Source organism: Geospiza fortis, unplaced genomic scaffold (genome assembly GCF_000277835.1).
Source record: "Geospiza fortis unplaced genomic scaffold, GeoFor_1.0 scaffold229, whole genome shotgun sequence".
NCBI classification, from domain to species: domain Eukaryota; kingdom Metazoa; phylum Chordata; class Aves; order Passeriformes; family Thraupidae; genus Geospiza; species Geospiza fortis.
This window is the reverse complement of record NW_005054357.1, coordinates 3,219,114-3,244,883: the sequence shown is the minus strand read 5'-3', so window position 1 is coordinate 3,244,883 and position 25,770 is coordinate 3,219,114. Positions and strand designations below refer to the sequence as shown.

Genomic DNA, 25,770 nt, shown 5'->3' with positions numbered 1-25,770 from the left:
GGTTTGTGCTGAGAGGAAAGAAGCCACAGCAGGCCAGGCACAACAGAGCATGGTGCTATGCTGCTCTTGCTATGGATGTCTGTGTTCTTTGGAAAGAATATCTAACTAAAATAGTTGGAAATGCTCTGTGTCACAGGCATGAGGAACCCTTGATAGGTCAGTCTGGAAAGGATGAAGGTTCTTCTGGTGGTGGTGTTCTGAAATTCACAAACAACTGTCAGCCTAGATTAGACACCTGTGATTTACATCAGTCCAAGTCAGCAAAAACATCCCTTCAATTTAGGGAGTTCTACCAAGTATTCTACAAGGCTCCAGGCATCACCTGAAATATTAACATGCTCCCTGCCCTGCAGCAGTGACCTATATAGTCACAGAGCAACCTGTTCTCCATGGAAGTGTTTGTGCAGTCACATCTTGACCATTCAAGTTCAGTGGTGTGACCTCTGAGCTAAGACTCAAGGCATACTTAGAGCTTGGGGTTGAGGGGAAAGGTGGGAATGCCTATCAGTTTATGTAGGGAGGCAGTATCAATTTTTATAGGGAAGCTAGGCTGCTTTCTTTGAGGTTTTTGTGTGGTTTTTTTGTTTTGTTTTTGTTTTTTTTTTTAGTAGGAAGGACTGTATTCATGTGTGTCTGTACCTGCGTTTAACTTTCTCAGAATTATGTCTGTAGTTCAGAAATGTTAATCTGGCAGAAAGGGAGGGGTGGCCTTGAGAAGTGAAGCTGAAGAAGAGCTGGGACTGAGGGCACTGTGAAACAAAACATGGTCAGTGACATGGGGCATCTTGGCTTGGTAGTGGGTGGCAGGTCTGGCATGATTGAGGGGGAAAAGGTGCAAGCCCAAACTGTTCAGTAAGCAGATAGCTGTCTCTGTGGTGAGAGGAGTATGATAAGTTCCAAACTCTGGAGTATCTTTTTATAGGCACTGGAGAGTTTTTAAATCTGGGAAACTTTTTGGCCTCGTTTCCTTTGACTGCCTGATGATCTTCCTCATCTAAGGAAGAAAGGATGAGCAAGCCACAGATGCTTCCCACATCATGTGAATTGCTTTCAAGGTTGTCTGGGTTTCAGTTTAAGTTAATTTACTCGTGATGAGAGCAAGAAGCTCTAATGGGTTCGAAAATTCAATGTTTTTCTTGGACTTTTTTTAGATCTGGGTAGGAGCCATGCTTTGGTTCTGCCTAATTTCTTTGTCTATCATGATTTTGGGCTGGTGCACAAAATGAAGGGGGTGTAAGAAATGACAAAAACATACCAGTTCCAAGTAGCTATTTCTGCACAGTATCAGTTACCTTTACCCAAGTGTAATTGAAGTAACCCAAAATTGCTTAGATACAGACAAATGCTTGTTTATCATGGTTTGAATGGTGATTATGATGCCATTTTAGGTAGAAATTGTTTGGATGGTTGTGTGATGGGATCAGTTCATGGTAGATGCATGAGACTGGGGAATTCACACAATGAAAAAGGTTTTTTTTGTGAGTCCTATTGGCCTTGTTCAGGAGCTTACTTTGATCTTAAATCGCTGAGAACAGGGGGACAGGGAAGGAGTCTGCAAAAGCAAATAGGCTGCTGACAGCAGGTTTAGTCATTGGGCACTTAATATAAATTCAATCTAATTAAAACTAATTAAAAAACCCATTCCAACAACACCCCTTTTTATAACCTTTAGTCTGGTGTTGTTCATTTATGTATATTCTGTCCTCTGTATCATATGAGAATGACAATGTTACTCTTCAGCACTCCAGAAGTGAATTTATCAAGTAAAATGGCCACACTTTTCTAGTTGGCATGTAAATTGGTTTCTTAGGTATATTTTTTTCCATTAATACAGGTTAAATATGTTGCATTATAATGTATTCTGGGAATATGAATGGGACTTCTCAATCTTGTAGTGAGGAGAATTTCTGAGACCACATGCAAGTTGTAACATTCTTGCGAAGATTTAGGTTTATAGCCTTGCTCTGAAGTGCTTCCAATTATTCTATGCAGCAGGAAAAGTACTATTTAGAAGCTACTCAGGTAGCAAATAAAACAGTTGTGATAAGTAGGAAATAACGGCATAGTATCTTTCTGTACTAATTCAAGTATAAGACATGTTAAATGGTTAGAGAAAGCAGCAACATCAAACTGACCTCTGTCTAAAGAAAGCAGATTTCCTGGTGACTACCCAGGTTTTGTACTGGGAACAGAACCTAAACCACCGCTCCAGTAAGATGTGTTCTCTGACAAAAGAACTCCAGAGAGATTCAGTGATGTCCATTTAGACAAGACACTGCTGTGCTCACAAGGATTTACAGAAGTTTCTTTCTCTTGGCAGAAACGGAAGGCTTCAAGATTGACACCATGGGCACCTACCACGGCATGACTCTCAAGTCTGTGACGGTGAGTGGCAACTCTTGGCTCAAATTTGTTTTATGGACTTGATTGTAAACATAGATTCAATACATGTTTGGAGATTGAGAGCTTCTCCTCCTGGCCTAGGCTCTGGAAGGTCACTTAGACTGAGTAACAATTGGTGAAAGCTCTTGTCTATGAAAAGCCAAAATGTGTTTTGTTTGGTCTGCATGTTCTTGAGGTCTGTGCCCCAGGGATTTGTTTGTCTGCAGTAAAAAGGTGTGCAGGGAAGGCTTCTTGAGGTGCAGCATTTTCTGTACTACTTAACATACCCAGGTTTTTGCTGACCTTAGGTGTGTCTGGAAAGGACATAAGTGATAAAACTATACTCAGAAAACTGAAGTAATGAGCCCAGGTTTTAGAGTATTGCTCTGTTTGCCACTCTGCATTTGATGAATTTTTTGGTGGTGGAAGAGTTAGACCTCAGCACTACTGTTAAAGCTTTCTAGCCTGGTGAGATGGACTTCTCTTGTATGGCTGTACAGTGCTGTCAGTGGAAATTGAAACACTCACAGATGAGAAAGAGACACCCTCAAACAGATTCCCTTTTCTTTCTTTGGCCAATGTTTGTCTGCTTTTGTGCAAGTGGGTTGAATGCTCTCAGATAAATGCTATTTTGATCTGCTGGTAAGTATGACAGATGCTAGAAAACTGCTGTATTGCCCTCATTAAGGTTTTTGCCAGCTGCATACCTATGGAAATGTGATGAATAGACAGGACTAAACACTCTCCTAAACCCATACATTGCCCTTCTCATTTGAACATAAGATCTTGAGTAGAAATTTCTGAAAACATTCAAAGGTTTTTTTGTTTGATAAAAGTCCTTTCCCAAATCTTTCATTCCCATTTCATTTGTGACTTAGGATACTGTAAAAGAAAATGGAAGGGAATATTTAATGAAAGAATCTACTTAGCAGTAAATAGTGTAATTTCTAGATGAATTCAGAAATTGATTGGATGAAGAAAAAAGCTAACCTGTTATGTCTGAAGATTTGTTCTTGAACTTTGCATGAATTTTGGGCTGCTTTATGAGAAACCAAAGTATTGTTATACTAAACCCAGGTTTTTATGGGATAACATACCTGCCTCAAGGGGTAGGGATTTGAAATGGGTTAATAAATGGGTTCTGTTTAAATTGCTCTGTGGGGAGGAAAAAGAAAGGGGAAAGAGAAAAGCAAGATTATAGTAAAGCAGAAATGTTGAAGTGTTTTAAGCTTATAAGTGTAAAATCTGTAAAAGTGAAGGGATGCACATTAACTCTAAAAATTATATAGTTTTTTAAGGTCATAAAATAAGGAAGGTTTTTTGTTCTAGGAATCCTACCTCTTGCATTAGCATATTGCCTAGGGTTTTGAGGTTGTTAAACTGTCCTTGTTGGTTTCTTCCATTTAGGGAGAAAATATAATAGATATTAAATTACAAGTAAACCTTTTTTTAACATAAACCAGAATTTTTCGAAATAACTGTTTAAGAGTGCATGACTGCACATAAAGCATCATCTGGTGTCATGAGAAATATTAAAACTCCATCTGTTACTCAGCTTTTGTCTAAGAAAGAACTGGTGAGGGGATTTTTGGAGCCTTATTTTCCAGACTATTAAAAAGGTGCCCTCAATATTTAGCTCATTCATAAATTGCAGTGACATTCTGGCTTTGTGTTTCAGATGGGGGAGAAATAAATCTGATAAATATGTTCATCTATTTTGTCTAAAGTTTGTCATAGTGATGGACCACTCAGTTCAAACCTTTAATGTCAGATCATATTTTTGTGGAGAATAGTTAATCTCCTGCCATGCAACTATGGAACTATGAAACTTGGCAAGTTTCATATTTTGCTTTTACTCAAGGTTTTTTGTGGTTAGTTATGTTTTTTTAATGCTAGACAAAATTAGGGAGGAAATGGGAAAGTAATTGCTTCTCCTAGGCGTTAAATGGGAAAGCACGTTATACTCATTGGCTAAATCACAGGAATATGGAGGATAGCACTGGAATTCATTCACCTGCATGATCTCATTGCTGTCCTCATAGTGTTGGTGTAATTCCTGTAGGAACTCAAACATTTCAAAGGAATTAAGAGTTCTAGGTAGCTCTTAGAGGTTCTCTTCAAACTTCAGACCTCTGATTTCCAGATGGATGCTCATGCTTGAAAGCTTTTTTTTTATGCCATTGCTCTCCTTGACATGATGGCTCCTCCATTTTTCCTGTGCTGTTTGCTTCCATTAATGTATTTCTGGATTGTGATCAGATTCCCGTAAAACTTACAGTTCTTACCTCCAGTCTGAAGTGATGCACTGTTTGGAGTTGCCCACCTGTTTCTCATACAAAATTTGTAAAAGGTTTTTTTGTTTTGTGTTGTATTCCCTACACTTGCACTCTGCCTTGCTGTAGCTCTCTGTAATGATTTTAATGAAATGTGCAAAACTTATGTTTTGTGTTTGTTCTTGCTGAAATGTGAGCTGTCCTAGATGCTTGTTCTTTTTAACAGCAAAACAAAAACTTCTTTATCTTGACTGCTTTCTTTTCATCAGTGATGTTGGAAACTTTCTTAGCTTTCAGAATTTGTGCCAGAGCAGATGGTGAATGGTGGGCTTTTTCTGAAGTAATGTCAGCTAAAATAACTTGTGCTGCTGGCAGTTTTTCCCTGTAACAGGGTTTTTGCTTGATTGGCACACTACCTCTTAGGAAGAACTGACTTATTTATTGAATTTTTATTGTGAAGGCATGATCTCATTATTCTGGACGTGGAATTGTTTATAGCAAGGCATTTTCCTCAGAAAGATTTTAAAAAATATTTTTTTTCCTTATTTTAATACCTGTGGCACCTTCTGTTTGCCTGGATTGATGATGTTCTGGAACATTAGTAAGTAAGCTAGTGGTGGTAGCTCTTGCTGCTGGTTCCCCAGCAGTTCAGGTAGCAAACTGTTCAGCATGGCTTTCCAAAACCTGCAGGTCTCCCTGCAGGCTTCACTTCCAAGCTTAATCCCTTGTGTAGCAGAACAACTTCTGGTTTTTATCCAGGAATGTTTGGTGTTTGAGATGGATCAATCTTTGGAAGAGAAGTATGTTTGTATTCCTGTACCACACAGGGTGTGAGGTGATGCTTAAGCTGATATTCTGAAGATTGTCTGTTACTTGTGTAAATTTGACATATTTGGGTCTTTAGCCTCCTGCTGTTCTAAAAGTTAATGTTAGCTTGGAGGCCAGTGTCATCTGGTGGAAGCCTAGAAGGTGACTCTCACCTTTTACATGCAATGAAATGGCATTTTGGGCTATTCATTTCTGTAACTAGGATATGTGAAGCATTTAACTGTTAGTGTAGCTCAGGATGTAAAGATCAGAACAGACCAGTTAGCTGCACCTAGGGCAGGATAGGAAGAAGTTGCTTGTTCTGTGAGCACCTGATAAAGCTAAACTCTTCCAAGCTGAGGGCATCTTTTGTATTGACGTGTGCACTTGGAAATAATATCTGTTTATGCATTACAGGAATAGTCATGGTGGTGCTGGTTTTACTTATCTGTGTGCTTTTATCCTTCAGTTCTCATGGCTTTAATATGAAAGAAAGAAATAGCATGAAAGGCTGTGGAATTGTGTAGGGTTATTTCTTCTGAGTTCTGAGTGCCCTGGCTGGTCAGGAGCTGTGATTCAGGATTCAGCTGAAACTTGTGTTCAAGTGAACAAGAACATTACAATGGGCCCTTGTAGAAATGATTTTGTTTGCTGGAAAAATCTCCCGTTTTCAACTTGGGGTTTCTTTAAGCATTCAGGGCTGCTGAAGCTTGGGAGCTTCTTCTGTCTTTGGTTTTTTGCTGTTAGCAATGGAATGTGTCATTGATCATCTGCCCTCCTGAGCAGCCAGAGCTACTGTTGGCATCTTCCTCTTCTGTTCAGTGAGCAGGCAGGTGCAAGAGCTCCTGTAGGACTGAGCTGATGGCCTTCCCAGAGAGTCTGGAGCTCCACCTGGATGGTCAGTATAGTCAGTGAGGCACTTCACTTATGACAAACTCAAATGCAAATTTCTGTGGTGTATTCAGACTCCGTAAGTAAGAAATTCTATGTAAATTTTCAGTGCTTCTGAGTTGAGTGATATTTTTCCTCCAACCTGACAAAAGTAACATCCCTCTTACCATTGTACACTGCCAGGCTTTACAGCAATCTCTGGGTAAAAGTGCTCTGAGTAAACATATGAGAACATCAATAATTAAAGTAAATGCACTACATTTCAGTTACAACAAATACATTTCATAATCCTAGCAGAAGCCAAGTAATTAAAAAGGAGTTCCTATGTAAACTACAGTACAAGCAGGTCTAATTTCAGAAGAACTGGGGACTTGTTCAGCACCCCTAAGGTCAACAGCATTTTTCAGTCAGTATCAGATTTGGGGAATTAATTAATCAAAGGATTTTACTGTTGTTGCCCTCAGAATCTTTTGAGTTGGGTATAACCTCTGTAGTTTTTTTAACTGAGAGGTTGTTTAACCACCTCTGGTGTATCTTCAAAGGAGTAGTGTGTGGTATAAACAAATGGAATTACTAAATTATGGCACTTTACAGACTGAGCCACTGGAGAGGAAGTGGTTGGGGCAGAAACAATTAACATGGTGTGTGCATGTGTTTTCTATAAAAGACTTAAGAAAATTGATATGCTTCTGTGTGAGGAGGTAAATCCACAGGATCCTATAATTGATCATGAGGAATTTGTGATTCAGTGCCAAAATTCATAATGGCTGTTTAGAAGCATATGGTGGAGTTGGATGTTGTCTCAGTGTTCAGACAAATAATGCTTTTAAAAAGAAATAAAAACTTAATACATCTTTAACATTAGAGATGGAAGAGAGATACCATCTTATCCACATCAGCAGTTTTCTGTGTCATGTCCTAATCTCATTAAAATGTTGGGGATCAGTGGGATTGAGAGAGGAGTCAGCAAAACAATGAACTCTTTGAAATGTTTGAAACAGGCTCTGAAGTGCCACGTAATTTTTGTGCAGCCTGTGCATAAGGTGGTCATTATTCCCAATGTGAGTGCAAGGGCAGCCTGCCTACACCCCCATTCCCCTCTACAGGCTGAGCAGCATTCTGTGAATTCTCTCTGTGCATCCATTCAGTTTTTAACCAGCAAGAGGAGGTGAGGAAAACTGTAATAATATAAAATCATAAAGCTACATAGATTTGCATGGAGGGCAGATGTTTTTCCTAGATGATACTTGAGGTAGATACTTGTTTTTATTGGGTTTGTAATTAATTTTGCACCATAAGTATACTCCTGTGTAACTAATCCAGACATACCCATGAGGTCCTTGGTCCATTAGGGTTAAGGGCCAGGACATGACCATGAACTCAAAAATCCTATAGCTGGAGAAATGGATGTTTCTCCAGAACAGTCTGCCAACAACCTAACACTGCTCTGGGGTAGCAGACAAGAAGGTTTTGTGTGTCTGTGTTACTCTAATGAGAGTGGATAAAATGCAACCAAGAGCTATTACTGTATTTTATATTTAAAGCCCACACAACAGTTTCAGTGGTTGGCATTTCATTGCCTCAGTTGTGTTTCAAATATTCAATTGCTTTCCCTTAAAGAGTTTTAGTGTAAATAGTGAAGCTGATACAGACCAAGAAAAATCACATACAAATGCTGCTTTCAAGAAAATGTGTTAGGTTGAACAATGGTGCACTTGTTTTCTTTGGGATTCTAAGTTGTGTACATCTGTGCCAAGATATCTGACTGTTGTGCTGCATTGCACAATAGAACTGCCTGATTTGTTCCCTCTAATAGCTTTTCTTTCATGTTGGGCTAAGAACTGCAAATTCAGCTCAAGACAGGGATGTCGTATAATCAGTCATGCCTCAGCAAGGTAGGCATTGCTGTGTGGCCCCAGAGTGCTGCTGAACAAGAGGGAGCAGGACCTGGAGCTGTGCAGCTTTGCCCCTGAGCCAGTGCTTGGGTCCCTGCTGTGTGCACAGCTCAGCTGTGGCAGTGCCCTGTGTGCTCCTGGCATGGCTGGCAGGTCCTGAAGGAGCTGGAGCTGTTTAGCCTGGAGGAGGCTTAGAGGTGAACTTTTTGCTCTCTACACCTTCCTGAAGGGAGGCTGCAGACAGGTGGGGTCGGTCTCTGATAGAACCAGAGGACACAGTCTCAAGCTACGTCATGTAGGTTGGGTATTAGGAAGAAAGTTTTCCCTGAAAGGATAATCAAGTACTGGAATGCTCGTCCCAGGGAGGTGGTAGAATCACCATCTCTGGATGTTTTTAAAAAAAGACTGGACATGGTACTTGCTGCTATAGTCTGGTTGAGGTGTTAGAGCATAGGTTGGACTCGATGATCTTGGAGGTCTCTTCCAACCTCATGGTTCTGTGATTCTGATTCTGAGAGGTTGGAATGGAGGAGTGCCAGACAGGAGAACCCAAAGCATTTCTGAGAATCCATTCAATGAGAGCTTTAGGCATCCAGGAAGCTTTAGTTAAAAAGGTTTGAGAGCCTCAGGCATGCTTGGTCTGAGCTCTGAGATGACCTCCTAGACCTGTCTTGATCCAAAGCTGCATGACAGGAGTGTCTTTGCCCTGAGAAACTCATCTGCCATGCACACCATGCACCAGGACTGGGATCCTTTATAAATGTTTAAGGAGTCACTCTCATTTGGAAACCTAGCCCAAATAAAACTGCCTAGGACACTTCATTGGTGTTCTTTGGATTGGATGTCCACCTTTACCTGAGTCCTGTAGGATTCTGCTTAGATTTGTTTGTGTTTCTCAGGTCTTTTGGTTTGTGTGTAATCCAAGTTTTATAGGGTGCTGCTCAGTGCTACCAACTGCACCTGAGCTACATATTTTTATACTTTGTCCTAAGAGTTGTGAGCAGACATCATGCACTGCACAAGCTTATTTTAAACAATTGGATCAACCCCTTTCCCTCTACAAATTATCTCCAAACATCTCATGAGTGTCTACCAGCTGCATCTTCACCTGACAGTTCTGGGGAAAGAACATCTCTGCTGTTACGTAGGGTTGTAATTTATTCCCACCTACAGAAGGTGATGTAAAGGTCTTGCAGACCCAGTAGAAATGAGCATGTGTCAGATGGGAGATCAAAAAATAATGCACTTTAACATACCTCCTTCTCCCTGCAGGTTATGGGTAGCCATCCTCTTGTCTTGCAACGAGAGTTTTAGCAAACTTTTGAAGGTTTCTAGCACACTTTGCAATTCATAATACAGTAACTAAATCAGGATTACAATTAAAGAATTTAACAGTCATCTAGGTAATTGATGTAACTGATGTGAGAACTGAGTCAAGATTTCCTTCTCTGGTCAGTTTTTGAGATTATACCATTGTCATTAGGCCCTGTGACACTTTACTGCTTAGTTGGTTGCTAGTAATAGAGTAAGGTAGAATTCATTATTTGTGAAACAAGTTTTCTGCTTTTTCTACTTGGAGTACTTGCTTATAACTAACTTAGTGTCATAGTCATACCTTCTTCTGAGCTTGGAAAGTAGGGTAGCTGGTTACCTTAGCAATATCCATAGGAACTGCCTCAGAGCCCAGGCTCAAGTACATCTCACTCATGCCATTTACTGCTACTTAGTTAAGGTAGAGCACACTCTCCTTTATGATTTGTTTATAATTATTTTTATACATTCTGTGCTTAGTCCTTACTGTTGCCTTCTTTGAACACACTTAAGGATTGTTGTTTCAATTTGTGGTCTGTGTCCTGGTGTTTGTTCTTTTAATGGTCCCCTTCCTTTCCTTTTTCTTGCACTTGTGGGTTTATTTTGTTGTTTAGGTGAGGTTTTTTTCCCCTTCTGTTGAATTCTTTCAGTATGTGATTGGGAGTGTGTGATACCAGAGGGTGTCTCTATCTCAGTGTGGCAGATTTTGTTCACAGGTACAGAATTATTACAGCAGTGTGGTGTTCTTCAGTCAGAATATGTAAGGCCAGGATAGTTTTTTCTAAGTGCATTAAACCTGCAGAGCTCAGAACTTAGACAGAATTTTAGAGGCAAGTGTTGATGGAATGCTGAGACAAGAGCCCTGGCTCTTAGTCCTTTGGGGGATGGATTAAAAATGATGTCATTGGGCACTATTTCCAGGTAGTGCAACATAACCAATGAGAAGATCCAGTCAGAACAGCAAAATAGAACATATTTTTAAACTTTTTTGGCAGCTCCTTCTTGCACCATTCAAGCAGGTAATTAATTAAGAGTGACTATATTTAGGTCTTGAAATTTGTGACATTTTAGTGTTCCATCTAAATGCAGGTGTTAATCTGCCTGTGTCCTTTGTGCAGCCACGCTGTTGCTGTTGAATCAGTGTCCTCACTTTTAGGATGTCAGTAGGCACAAAGTCTTGACTTACTCAGGTTTGCTCCTGGTGCTCCTGGCTAAGTCTGTTCAGTGCAGGCTTTCTCATGAGGTAAATGACTGCAAAGGCCAAATAATGAACTCTGCATTAGTTATGGCTCACTCACCTGGCATTGGGGCAGCAGTGCTCATTCCTCCTGGAGTGTACCTGTGCCTGTGGGCTGCTGGGCTGCCATCTGGAGCTGGATTTGTGCTTGCACTGAGCAATATGCTGTGCTGACACCACTCACATCACTCTGCTGCAAGGGTGGCTCCTGGCTCTTTATTCATGTCAAACTCAGCTGAGCTGAGGGAGTTGAGGTGAGATGTGTGTGTATGAAGTGCATGTGGGCAGGCACTGAATGATGCATTGGCTGGTTTAATTCTCATTCACCACTTTCTCTGTTGGCCCTCTTTGTTCCCAAAAGGCTTGTGGGATTTTCTGGAGATTTTTGGTTTGGGATTTTTCTAAGTAACACGAGCCTCATGCAAATGGGACTTAACACTGGTGATCTGGTAAAAATAAATCTGATTCCCTGCCTTTGTGAATCAATACATGTGTAGCCTGAATGCAAATTTCTTTGGGAGACAAACATTTTCATTTTCTTTTAAAATGTAAAAGGCTAACCTTGGATCTATGCATCTTTAGTACTTAACTATTTTGAATAATGAAGGTTTGTCCAATGTACTTAAAATGTCAAATTTATCTAAGGCAGTTGGTAAATCGAAAGAAATTTATCAATAACTTTGAGGACAACTGTGTTTTTTATAAATACATCATTTAATTAGCTGGCCTATTGCTATAAATGACCCAGACCCCAAGTGGGAATGAGTTATAGTAGTTTTATTGAGAACAAAAAAAGTCAGCAAAGCAAAAGGGACAGTGCTGGGAGCATGGCAAAATGCCAGAGGCTTGTGCTCAAAATGGTGTTTTCACCTTTTATCTCCCTGATATTGCATCAGCTTTATGGAAATTTACTTTTGGGTTTATGTAGTCTCACCCCGTGTCACTCCTTTGTGGTTTCATCACCGTGGTTATCAGGGTCCTCATTGGATGAAGTTCTCCTCCTTTCAGGTCATGTCTCAGAAGTTTGGCTAGCAGCAGTCTGTCTGTCCAATGCAGACTCGTGAACCCACCCTGCAGCACACCAAGCCATGCTGTCCTCATGAAAACCAATGTCACAACTAGGCTATTGTAACAACATTAACCAATTTATAACATACATTATTATCTTAATATTAACAACATTATAGTATGAATTCAGGTAATACTTTGTGAAATCCAATTCCCACTAACTTGTTCCTCACACCTATAAAACTCTTAGTTAGGCTTTATACAACATAAATATTAACAAAGCATGTTTTTATTTCATCCTACATTTCCATTGCATTTGGCACATTAAGGTTGAGGAAGTCCATCTATTCAGCTGGTTTGCTGCTTTAAGAAACTTAGGATGTATTTTTGGAATTTAAATCTCTTCCTTTCTGTCTCTCCGTGAAGATACATGAGTCAGTTTTGTGCATGAGCAACAGATATGCTTTTAAAATTCAGTTCAAGTGTGAAGGAAAACTTGATGTGACTAAGCAAAGTGATGTAGTGATGTGATAAGCTTGCTTGCAGTTAACTGTCAGTCTACTGGCTGTAAATTCATAGTACTTTTAATTTAGAATATTGTTAAAAATTCTAGATTTCTTCAAGTGAGATGAAGGTCTCCTTGTGCCCTCCCTTGGCCTAGAAGGAAGTGCAGCTGCTGAGTTCCAGATGGATGATTTTGGGTGGCTTGGTGCTTGTTTTGAGGAGACACAGAGAAAGCACTGCCTGCCTTTCTCTCCCTGGGAGCAGTAATTCGAGGGTTTAATTTCCCTGGCCAGCAATTTTCATAAAAGTTGACAAAGGCAATAATTTTCTCCAGGTTTTATTGAAATTGGGAAGTAGTTTGGAACCATACTGTGGGAGAAGGGAGAGTGTGTTACTGAAGCAGATTGAGAAGAGGTGGGGAAAAACCAACTCTGCTTTTGCTTTAGCATAGGAGACTTGAGGGTGCTGCTATTATGCAGCACTGTCCATCAGCCCCACTTCCCGGCTGGTGTAAATCAGGCAAACAGATTTACATATAACTGAAATAAAAATGGAATACAGTCATCAGTAAAGCAGATAACCTGCCTGATTAATTCTGTTTTATCATGGTTGCTAACTAACAAAAGACCTGTGGATGGAAAGGGCTTTATAATGATTTAAGACAAATATTTTGTAGCTAATAATACATAGAATATATTATAATATACAGAACACATGCAGCTACCTCATCTGGGTCTGTAAAAGCCATTCTGTTTTAGGGTGATGATGTGTGCTGTAGCAAATAATGATTTTTATAGTACCTTTCATATCTATAATTATGTCTGGAAAATAATGTCAAGAAAAAGCTTCCAAAAATATCTGGACATGAACAGCAGGTGAAATGCAGATTAAAGTAGTAAAATACATATTAAAACCCAAATGGATTTTAATGCTGTATTAGAAATTAAATCTAAAGGGACTCTGAAATCTGAGCCGGCTCTAAACCTACCCTTTAAAATCAGATGTAACATTCAGGCAATTCAAAGGTGAAGTTTTAATAAGTAAATCAACTTCCTTGTTCATAGCTGAAATCTTTGGAAAACTGTTTTTGCTGGTTTGTTACAGTTCCCATTCAGAATAATGAAAGTGCCTAATCAGGCAGTTTGCTCACCTAAGGTGAGCTAAATATTTAATATGGGTAGCTTGCATATGTGTGCTATTGCAGTGCACAACAAAACCACAGATTCAATATGTCTCTTATGTTCCTTCCCCTGGCAGGGCTCAGCAAGGCTCTTAATGTCCTTTTATTTTCTTCTCTGGAAAGCTGCCTGCCCGTGGCTTGTAATGCCAAACACTCTGAATTGTAAGCCTTTCAAATATGAATGTGGGTATTAGATAATTTTCAAGAATGAGTACCATAACAGTAATCCATATGCAGGGAACATTTTATAGGTGGAAATTTGCAGTACACAGAAAATATTTTCAACTATTATTTTATTACTCCTTTATATGGAGCTGAGAGAAATAGGATATAAATACTCAACATCCTCCAGGTTAAGATCCAGAATGGATTAATGTTAAACACTAGGATAGTGTTCCTAATATTAGTATACTAATATTTGTGAAAGTTTTCAGTTATGAATAAAAATCATTCCTTTAAAGAAATAATTAACTTTTTCTGATGCCTCTCCTAAGTGGAGTGGAAGTGATTGATTAACCTGACATTTAATCTTTGGCATGCTTCAGGGAGTTTCTGCCATATGTTCAGTTAAAGTGGTGTTTCTTTAGTGAAGTCATATTTGAATTATGGTAAAATGCACAGGAATGTATTGATACTTAATAAATATGGCATGACTAAAGAGTGCTCACAGCTTATGGTTTTTTTCCCTCTCCTCCCCTCTCTTTTTCTTTTTTCTCCTTTAAACAAAAGACTGACTTTGGCTCAAATAGGCTTGGCCAGTTTTCTCTCCCATCACATTCCCCAGAAGGAAGCTAAATTAATTCTGTCCATAAGAAGATTAAAAGCTGATGGGGTGGGCAGATGTTTGATTTTCTCAGGGGTGAAGGAAGTAGCATGAGCTTCTCTGGCAAGTCTGAAGATAATGGTTGTGGGAGGGAATGTTTTGCTTCTAGTTAAATTGCAGAAAGGCATTTATACCTTTCTGTAATACATTTCATGTGCTCTTTGACATTATCTTGCTGGAAAAATAAAGATTTATTCTGGGTTTATGTATTAGCAGTTCATTTACTCCAACACTGATTTGTAGTGAATCTGTTATGCTTCAAAATAAATGTAGGTGTTACTGTGAATTTTATTTGCTTTTTACTTTTGTTTTTCACTTTTAAATGTTTAAACCTCAGAATTTTCTTACATTATTTATATATCAGTTAATTGTATGTAGTTTAGTTGGTTTTCAGTTCTTTTGCTTAATATTCTAGTATTTGTCTTTTCTGTTGATAAAGCCCTGGCTGCAGTCTGGCTTACTCCTCATGACCAAGCTCTTGTAGGAGAAGGTCATGGCGGACCCTGTGTGCTTTAGCAGAATGCACAGAATTCTCTTCCTGGAATGAACTGATTCTTAGCCCCTGGAGTCTCATCTCTCTGTGGTGGCCTCCAGCCTGGTGCTGACCTGGGAGCTATAAAATAATTTAAAATGACAAGTTACTTCCTTTCTCATCTCTGGATCCTCCTGGATTCTAGGCTTGTTAAGGGATTTTGTGACAAATAAATAGGTTTCTGGAGGTGCCTTTGTGCTCACGCAAAATACAATTAAAAAAAAAAAAGCCGTGTAAAGCTTTGGGGTGAAAAAAGCTCTGCCTGTGTCTGAAACATGACTGTGGTTCTTCCTGGTAGCCTGGGTGTCTCTGTCAGTCAGTGCCCTTCAGGGGCTTGAAGACCTTGTGGAAATTCCTCACAGATTTCTGTCGTAGCTCCTGAGCTCCCCAAATCAGGATTTGTTTCAATGCGTTAAAATCTTAATTCATATTTCATTTGTAATGAAACCCGTCAGGACTTTGCAGGGTGGAGCTGTTGCCACCTGAGCATGGCTGGGAGTCATCAGGAAGTTAAGAGGCTTCAATAATGGTCTGTGTTTTCCTGTTAAAGCAAGTACTTCCTAGTTCTGCCATTCGCAATCAACCTTTTCTCCTTAATACAATGGATGATGCAATCTAAAATGGCAATACACAAGTTTTCCTTAAGGCTATATCTAGATCAAGGCACTCAAGCAAATTACCAAAGTGTTCAACATCAACATTCATAAGTTATAATGCATTAAATTGCCATTGGCTGGTGATGTCTTTAGGAATAAAATTAATTTAGTGAGCTGTATGTAGTTTAATTTCCTTGCTTTACAGTGAGTGAAGGCCAATTTACTTCTGCATTGGAAAACTCACATGGGAATTCAGTGCATTTAAATTAATATGTTTTGACTTCTCACCTTTCCTTGAATCTTGATAAGCTTTCGGATATTTGTTCTCCCATGAAGTTTGGGAGCAGCTTTCCCAGTCTGTGATTGCTGCTCCTCTGCTTGCTGGGGTCCCATTCCTTAGTGCTGTGTGTAGCCTACATGGGATTACAGATGTGATCTGCACCAGCACCACGAATAAAATTCACTTGCTGCTCTTCCCTGCTGGCACTGATGGCTGGGTTACACAGAGCCATGTATTTATTAGCTAACCTGCAGAGCCTGCATGTTTTCCACAAGGCACAGATCAGGATCCTCTAGATCTCATGGACATCCAGCAGGAAATTCAAAACCTTCTATGTTTTCCATAATGCACTTATTCTGTATGTATTTACAGAGAGAGTTAAAAATTGTAAAGGTATTTTTAACTTTGGGTTTTATTTTGGTTGGCAAGCACAAGGGTAATTTGTTTTGCTTTCAGTTTTATGTTTGGGGTGTTTAAGTTGAGAAAGGAATAGGAAATTAAATTGCTGTGGATGCTTAATAGGCTGTTTATTTTTGGGCATAGTCAGTGCTTTCACACTTTACCTCAATTGTCATTACACAAGAAAAAACACTCATTTCCAGTATTTAAACTGATGAATTGAAGCCTACCACTTAAAATTTGTCCACTTACTTACATAAGCTCTTTAGGGCAGAATATTTTCTCTTTTAAGTGCCTGTCCTGCCTGTGTATTTCCCTTGAAGTATGACTTTGTGGGTTTTGCATCTTTTATCTCCATGTTTAATAGAAAGAGATGTACTGTGCAATACTTACTCAAGTGTCACAACTTACAAAGTTGGTAATTACTGTCCATTATTCTAAAGGATTTCTACTGGGGTTTAAAAATATTTTCCATTTAATGCAGTTAGCAGCAGCAGAATAAATGTTGTGATAATTTCTGCTCCCATTCTGCTTGTGTAGAGGATGGTACAGTCCTAGATTACAACATCCCTGTAGTTGAATCTGTTTTTCAGTAAAATATACTTGCCTTATATTTTTTAGTAAATGGGGAAACTTGGTTAATATTTCTGTGACTTGTTGGCTAAATTTTACCAACTGTTTAGGGAGGGAGTATTGGTAATAACAGGTCCTAATCAACATTTATTTATATCTAGGTTTTTTTTGAAACAAGTAATTTTCATTTGATCTAATATCATCTGATGCCATTGTTGAGTAAAGAGTTGATCTGCAATATATGATCAATTTTCTAAAGGTCTAAGTATTGTTAGTAAGCTTTGAAAATGTTCTGTAGAAAATTCAGAAACTGTAGTTTGGTGTTTATTAGAAACAGACAGGTTTGTGTAGTCTCTGGGAGTCATTGGTTTTTAAGGAGTTAGTGTTCATTTCTTTAGAAGGACTAGTTAGAAGTTTCTCTGGGAATGAATGTTTAATGTGGTTTTGAGGTGTTTGGGTGAGGAGGGAGATTGTTATAGGGTTTGTATAGAAAATGCTTTATTTTTCATATTGCATCTTGCAAAGACTTGCTTCTAGTGGGTTACAGCATCTCTGATAACTCTACTAACTCTGATAACTCTAGCTGTGAAGAGGTAGTTGTAAAAGAGAAATAGGACAACAAGAAGAGAAAGCTTTATTGACAGTTGGAAAAATAATTTTTTTTTTTTGTCTTCCCAAAATCCAGGGACGAACAAATTCTTATCTGTATTGGCTGCTGAAACAAATGAAAAGCCAAATGATTTAGGTGCCTGTGGTGGGAGGCAGCCTTTTTTTTTCCCTATGGCAACACATCTCATTGTCATCATTTTTCACTTCAAGTAACTGACAAAGCCAGTGTGAAATATGTTCAGCAAATATGTAAAGCTATTTTTGCTCAAGTCTTAAAGTGTCACCAAAAAACCCCAAAAAATCCCACAAAAAGGAAATTGCCCAGCACCTTGGGTTACACAACTGAACATGATGAAGAGAATGAAGTTCAGCAAGGCCCTTTAGCAAGCGCAGAGGGTGGTGCACTGGGCTAGGGCAGTCCCAGGCTGGGAAGGACTGCATGGAAGGACTTGGGGGTTGTGGTGGATGAACAGCTGGGCATGAGCCAACAGTGTGCACTCCCAGCCCAGAAGGTGAGCTGAATCCTGGGCTGTGCCAGAAGCAGGGTGGCCAGAGGTGAAGGGGAGGGATTGTTCCCTCCTGAGGCCCCACATGCAGAGCTCATCCAGCTCTGCAGTGCCCTGCACAGGACAGATGTGCTGGGCCTCTCAGAGCAGGTCCTGAAGGTGCTCGTGGGGCTGGAGCTGCTCTGCTCCAGGACAGACTGACAGCTGCAGAGGAGAAGGCTCTGGGGGGACCCCATTGCAGCCTTCCTCAAAGAGGCACAATGCCTTTTGACAAGGGCACACAGTGATAAAACAAGGGAGGATAGTTTAAATAATCTCAGAGGGGAGATTCAGATTTCAATTCAATGTCAGGAAGAAATTCTTGCCTGTGAGGGTGGAACAGGGTGCCCAGACAAGCTGAGGAAGAAGTATCCATCCTTTCAGAGTGTGAGCATTGTCCAACTGCAATTTATGTTCCATTTAAACTGGGTTATAGCTGTGTGTGTGAAATGGCTGCACTTGGAACTGGAGCAGAAGAACTTTGCTGTGTTCTAGCCAGGATATATCATCATGGAGTGCTTGCTGCAATTCCACTGTTGTGAGAAAAAAGAAACAACACTTAATGCTCCTGAGCATCTGTTGTGTCATGAACATGCTATGATTTATCTGTTCCATGGGTAAATCAGGGTCTGATGAATTCAAGGACTATGTTAGTGCTTCAGGTGCTAATAGTATAAGTAAGTCCAGGAGAATATTGTGATAAGAAATGGGGAAAAAAACTCCACTCTATTCCATGTAAAATATTTACAATGAAAAAAAATTAATACAAGGTTCATAGGTGTTTTTTTTTACAGAACTGGAAGAGGTAAATCATTAATACTTGACTGGTTGTCAAAAGAAGTCTCACAGGCAAAACCCAAGTAGTGTTTCATAAAACTCTCAAATTATGGAATGTGTGCAGGAGATGCTACTTAACAAAAGTGTGCTCATGGGTGTAAATTGTTTTTAGTGAATAGGAGGATGGGTAGGGAAGAAATGTCACTGTGTAGTTTATTCTAGTTTTTCCATTCTGCTCTGCTAGCATGAAATTTGGACAATAAATCATTCAAATTACTTCTTCTAGTAGAAAATATGGAAATGGTGGAAGGGAAAAAAAGAAAATTAAAATGTTTGAGGGATCCAGGCAGTGCAGTTCTTAATGACTAGGACAGCATTATGTTTCTTTCAGGTTTAGTGCCTCCAAACTATTGTCACAGGGCTGTCATTCCTTTATTAACATTAATGAAAACTGGATATCTGAAGTTGTTTGCAGCATCCATTTCTCAACTGAATTTTGGTTAGGAAAAAATCATACCTTTGATGGATATAGCAAACAGATTTGGCTGCTTTTTTAAAAGGGGATATTTCACAGCTGGATAGTAGGCAGTAGTGACTACAGCTTTTAACTCTGAAAAAAATTTAATTTTTATAAAGTAAAGGAATTGTGATTATCTATCATTCTTGCCTAATTTTTTTACCACTTTGAGAATTCATGGAAAAGATTTGGTTTCTCAATTAATCTGGATAACTTCCTAAATAGTTAATTCATGTGAAATTTGATCAAATAATAAAAGCAAACTGCTACATCAGGTTTTAAATATCATTTCAGATTTGGAAGACAGAATTTTGTCATGCCATAAATAGAGGTATTATTGAAAATACTTTTCTATTGAAGATACAGCTATATAAGAATAAGGTGATTTCTGGGGGTTTGCTGGGTTTTGGTTGGTTTTTGCTTTTTCCCTTTGGTAAGCCTCATTGTGGGTACAGCATAAGCTTTATAATTTGCTTTTTGAGCAATAGAGGTGTCAGTTGTTCTCTTGGGTATGTATGAGTTATTTACCTTTATTTTAGAGTCTTGAGTAACATTAAGAGCACCTCTGAATTGTCTCATTTCTTTACATTTTTGGGACATAAAAATGTTATCTTTTTCTGGACTAAAACCCAGTCAATGCAATACAACATTTTAGATTAGTTAAAGATGATGCAATGGGAAATTGGTTCTCTTCATTCAGAAGGCTGGAAAATTGAGCTGAATTTTTATGGCAGCAAAAATCAATGTCTAGGTGGACTTTGAAAGAATGCCTATAAAAGGACTGGCATTTGCATTAAATAGCAGCACTAAATTTTTGACTGAGTCACAGATGGTATTTTCCAGTGTTTCTTTTTTTTGTTTTGTCATCTTGTATCAATCTGGATGTTAGGGCAAAACAGGTTTAAAATGTGATGTAAATTGATGCTTCTTTTGAAAGTGATGACAGTGACACACATCCTGAATGAAACCTGCAAGATTGTAGGTTATTCTTAGTCTCAAAATAGTTCTGAGGCCTCAGCTTGTTTAAATGCAGGGTCTGTTAAATATTTAGGAAAGGCAGTGAGGAAGGTTTTAGTTTCCTTTAGTGTCTTGTCTGGTATTTTATTAACAAGGGATTTCTTGTGGCAGTTGGTTTTTCGCATTATAAACTTTGAGCGTGATAGAGATGTGGGAGCACTTGGCCTTTCCAGAAGAAAAGATGTGGTGAAGTTGTGGTTTTTCAAGAGTGTGAAGGGATTTGGTGGTTTTAGGATGGCATGGGTGTTTTTAATTTTTAATTTAGTATAAAACTTTAAGAAGTGTTAACAGCAAAAGAACTGTGAGTAGTTTAGCTTCTGAGGGCTTTTTTTGTGTTGAAAAGATTTCTTTCTTAGATCTTTGCAAGCATGATTTTTTCTTCTGAAATTTGAGTTTTTGTTATCTTGGGAAATTTTTAAGTTTTCACACTGTTTTCAGTATCTTAATCTTTTCTAGTTGAATACATTGCAAGGCATTATCAAAGCTGGTATCCTTAAAATGTTAGGATGACAAACATGTTTCACACACTTCACTTTTTAATGAGGTAAAGAAAAAGAGACTTCTCCATTATGCCCACACTGAGCATCTGGGGGATCAGTGAGTGGTTCACAGAATATTCCTATTAAACAGTTGAAATGCCACTTATTATTAGCTAAAGCTAAATGGGCTAATAGGAGGTGGAGGCGTTGCTGTGATGCCCTTGTCCTCAGAGCACACTGTGGATTCCTCAGTGCCCTTTGGCCTCACTGAGGTACAACAGCTTGCAGTGTTTTGTTATTTAAAAAAGTGTGTAGTGCTTACAAACTGATAAAGATTGTATAAAAACACCAGTTTTTTTTCTCCTCCTCTTTTCTTGAGCAAATGACATCTTGAAGGTCCGCAACAATTCACTCCACCCTTCAGAAAGTGGGTTTTTTCCTCCAGCCTTCCCAGGCTAATGAAAGCCCTTTGAGAAAAATCCCATCAAAGATTTTAGCAGCCTTGACTTCTCCACCCTAGACACTGCTCAACTTAAACATTCACATGGAAACCTTTGAGAGTACACAAAGCTTTAAGCCACCAGTACTTCCTGAGCTGGGGGGACTTTTTTTTTTTTTTTTTGAGTGGTAATTCAAGGTTACTGTCTTGGTCAGAACCTTTTGACCAAAAGTGCAGTCTTCAGAAAAGTGAAGGGAATGGTTCACACCCTGTGGTTATAGAGCAGTTAGCTCATGAACCAAAATGCATCATTACTATCATTCAGTGTTATCAGGAAAATTGTCAGATTTAAATGCTTAAGAGAGCTCTTGTAACTGTTGCCATGGCAATATCAGAAAAGCAACGTGGTAATGTTCATCCATATCCCATATTCAGTTAAATTCCTTTGCAGTCTTTAACTGTGAAAGGGAGGGTACCATATTGTAGCAGGCTCTGTTTCTTTTGAGCTGGAACAAATGAAGGCTGAATTTAACTCTTTATGTGAAGATGAAATACAAATCCTAGGCACAAGTGATCTCATTTGCTTTGCTCTTGGTTTGCTTGTGTGCTATGTGTAAAGTACTCTCTGTGGAGTTACTGATCTGCTGTTCATGCCACAGTGTCCTGACTTGGAATTTGGTTTGGGCTTTAAAAAAACATGTGCACTGCAGTCACAAATGAAACGTTTTGTTAGAAGAATGGATTTGATAGAAGAAGAATGCATTTGTTCGAAGAATGGATTTCCCTCATATGTAAATCTTCTCTAAGTGCAGAAGTGTGAACACTTATGACTAGGATTCCAGATCGTGCTTTCTCATTTGGCCTCACTTTTGTAACGCTTTTCCCTGCCACTGAGCCTGCCCTGTGTTTCCAACCTGTGTGGTGTTGATCAGCTGTGCATTTTTAGTTTCACTCTTGTGTTTTCTGACATTCAAGCTCCTTTTTCACTGACTTGCTCCAAGAAGTTGTTTTCCAGAGCCCTCCCCCAGCCTCCTGCCCTGGAAAGCCTTTGCTTTCACTCTTGGTACAAAGCAGAGCCCACGTCCTGTCCTTGCTGACCTACATTTGCACAGTGCAGCATTTCAGAGCTGGTCATGCAGCTTCCCTGCCTCCCTCCTTCCCTGGGGCTGCCCATGGACTGGCTGGGGAAGGGCAGGCAGGGCTGGGTGGGCTGGAGATGAGATCTGCAGGAAGGACAGCCAGTGCCATGTGCAGTACATGTGCTCAGCAAAGGGGTGATAGTGTGCCCTGAGTCACATCCTGCTTTGGAAGGACAATCTGAAATGAAAAGGAACAATAATGCTCTTCACTGAGAGGTGCAGTTCTCACAGTGTCAGAGTGATTGTCCAATATTTGCTTATTTGTGTTACTTGACAGCAAAAGAGGGATTGAGAAATAGCATCTGAAATTGGGAAAATATGGCAACAACAAGTGATGTTTTTGCAAATCAGTTACAAGCCTGTTCTTTCCAAAAGCACAAATAGAAGAAGCAGTAGCTCCTATATTAGCATCTTCCCTTTCCCTTTCATTTCCTCCTAGGAAGTTTCCATGCATTGCAATGAGCATTCCTTCAAGGGAAAAGGTTTTCTTGCCCTGTGGGATTATGTAGGTATTTTAGATTGATGTGTGATTAGAGACTGTGTTAACATAGCAGGAAAATAAGTGGGAAGAGGGAGGCAGTCTGAAGTAATGGCCTTTAGGTGCTTCCCTCCCCTCCAGTGCCTGATTTAGCCTGAGCTTGGAGACAGTTAATGCATGTCTTAACATGTTGATATATTCTGAAAATATTTTGTAAATGAGGACTGACACGTTTAATATTACTGCACTGCAAAGAAAAGCAGATTCTAAATTGCTGTTCTAGTAAGGTTAACCTGAAAAGCAGTCTGTCTCATCTCTTCTAGATCACTGCCATCCCATAATTTAAGTTTATAAATTTAAGTGAAGATCTTAGTGGGCACTGAATTTTCTCTCAGGACAACCACTGATGCTTGGAAGTACCTTGACATGTAATTTTTAAAATTTAGAACGACTGCAAACTTTACCCATAAAAGATCTCTCAGTGACTGGGGATGGGATCAGTTCTACTACACCAGAAGCTGTAGTTGCACATTTTGCATTCTTAATTCTATTGGTGTGGGATGTGCAAATATCTCATACCACTGATTTAACTGGAGATGTGAAAGGAACAGTTCTGTTGTTCAATAACAACTTTTTTTTGGTGGGACTTCATTTTGGTCCTATAGTATCAATGTGTAAATTTTCATTAAGCTGAAAGTTAAATAAATATGGGGAAATTATGGAATTCCAATTTCTAGTTCTTGTTACCAGGCCAGCTTTTCTACGATTTTTCTGTGCCATAATAATGGTGCTGAGGATGTCACGATTTTTTTCTCCCATCATAACTTTTGAGTCATTATGACTTTTTATATTTGTTTTCAACCTGAAGCAGACATACAGAAAAGTAAAAACATTTAAAGCAAGTATTATACAAACTCTTGTACTTCTGTATTCAATGAATAGTTATATCTTTTTTTTTACTGCATTGCAGACATGTTAGAGTTTTTAGCTACAACTTTGTATGCTCTTGCTAATGAAAAATGCTTTTTTTTCTTGCTGTATGGGGAAAGGAAGTGAGAGAACTTGTCCAAGTTTTTAATGATATAATTAATTATTGCACTATTTTTAACATGAGCTGTTTTTATATTCTAGTAGAGTGAGCAAATAGCTTAAACACAAGCTAGAAAACAGTAAAACATTCAGAGAAAAGAATGTAGAGCGTTCATTCTGTAATTGCATATTTCATCATACAAATGATTCCTTTTTGTTTTTGAAAGCTTTGCAACAAACTGTGTAAGAAAACAGTACTTGGATGCAAATGTTTTTAGTAGCCTTTGACCATCTTGATAAGGATTCAAGTAAGTTTTATAGAGTAGTTTCAACTTACACTCAAACAATAATACAAATTTAAAAAATCATGTTGGACCCTTAAAAGGGCATTAAGAATGGCTTTTTATTTAGCTTTCTGGTGCTCCTCACTAGTCCTGTGAGTAGCAGGAGGTTTGGTATGCTGAACTCGTGGGCATTGTGCTGTGGTTCTGCCAAGCTCAGGCAGATCAACATCGTGTAGGAGCTCCAAAGCCCAGCACCCAAGAGGTGGTTTGGCTGCCAAACTTGATGATTCCAGTGCCAAACTATTTAAGGTTTAGTATTAACCTCTTGGACTAGACCCAGGAGCCAGAAGAGCATTTAGGACTAGCCAGAGTTGGTAAAATCAAGTGCATCACAGTGGAGCTGCAAAGTGCCAAGGGCTGGGAGCAGGCTGAAGTCCTCTCCAGGAGGCTGGAGTGTGTCCTGGGCCACTTGTGGCATTAGACATGTTCCAGAGCTCAGTCCCCTGCAGCAGCTGGCTTCCCACACTCACACTGGGGTCTGGAGCTAGCACTGCAGTGTAGAGCCTGCTCCAGTGCCCTTCAGCCAGGAGCCTTGGGCTGGGGGTGAGCAGCACATGGAGTGGGGAGACCTGCACTGGGGGCTGAGAGCACACTCCCAAACATCTGTCCAGGGCAGCTCTCTCACATGAATGCCCACAGGGATCATGTAAACTCAGTGTATGAACTTCCAATTTAGTCAGAGAAATCTCTGCAGAAGAGAGTTATTACTTTTACAGGTGTTTGTTTTCCCCAAAACCAGACATTTATATGATTTGAGGTGTGATGGAAATGCAGAAATGTACAATTAGCACACCCCAAATACAACAGAGGAAGAAATTTAGTGGAAGATCACCAAAAAAATGGTGTTGAGCAAATTCCCATCTCCGCCTTCCAGAGGACCTGCTGGAATTGCTTCAGAGGTGCATCCAGTGCCTTGCAGTCTGTTCACATGTGAGAGTTGCTGCAGACAGACAGCCCAAGAGCTGCTGAGAATGGTCAGTAATATGATTTGTCTTCTCATTACAAAGGAAAAAAGCCTGCTGTGATCTCTGTACTGTGCATGAAAACCAGGCTTCAAGGACTAGGGAACACTAGAAAAACCTGGTAATGCTAAAGTTAGAAATTTCTTTCTTCCTGAGCAGCTTTCCCAGAAAAAGTAAAATCTTAAGACCATAAATATAATCAATTTTATTAAATAATAAAAGTACATCAAATATTTGTATTTTCTCCAATTAATAAGTCCCAGTCAAACAGAAAACTAATTGCAGTTTGATCATTTGCTGATGATCAGAGGTGGGTATTGCTTACCCTGGCACTGTGACAAGCAGTAATAACCTGAATTTGATACAACTCTGCTGTAACAGTTGGAAAATAAGCTTTAAAAGTTCTGTTTGTTAGAAAACTGCAAACCTGTAAATAGATTTAACCCACTTCTCACAAATGATTTTCAGTGGTACGTGTCGTGCCTTTAAATTGCTTAGGCTTTGTTCCTGCCCATCTTGCTGGCTGGAACTCTCAATCTTATTGTGACCTAGTTTTCCCCACCTATAAACTCAGGTGTGGGGCTTCATTTTCTCCAGCAGATGTGCTTTCACTTGGCTGAGCCTTGCTTTTTGTCAGACAGGAAAGAGCAAAACAACACGTTTGATTAATTTTCTCCCGCTTTGCAAAACAGGAAATTTTGTCAAGAACAGTGCAAGACTGGAACTTATGTTTTACATTTCTCA

General features: G+C 39.3%; 1 protein-coding gene across 1 annotated transcript in view; it reads left to right on the top strand.

The window, feature by feature from the left end:
* CDC73 (cell division cycle 73) overlaps positions 1-25,770 on the top strand; it is a 101,487-nt gene that overhangs the window by 27,674 nt on the left and 48,043 nt on the right. Inside the window, exon 10 of the mRNA XM_005423757.2 lies at positions 2,321-2,385. Coding sequence (XP_005423814.1) covers positions 2,321-2,385 — 65 coding nt within the window. The remainder of the gene's footprint in view (positions 1-2,320; positions 2,386-25,770) is intronic.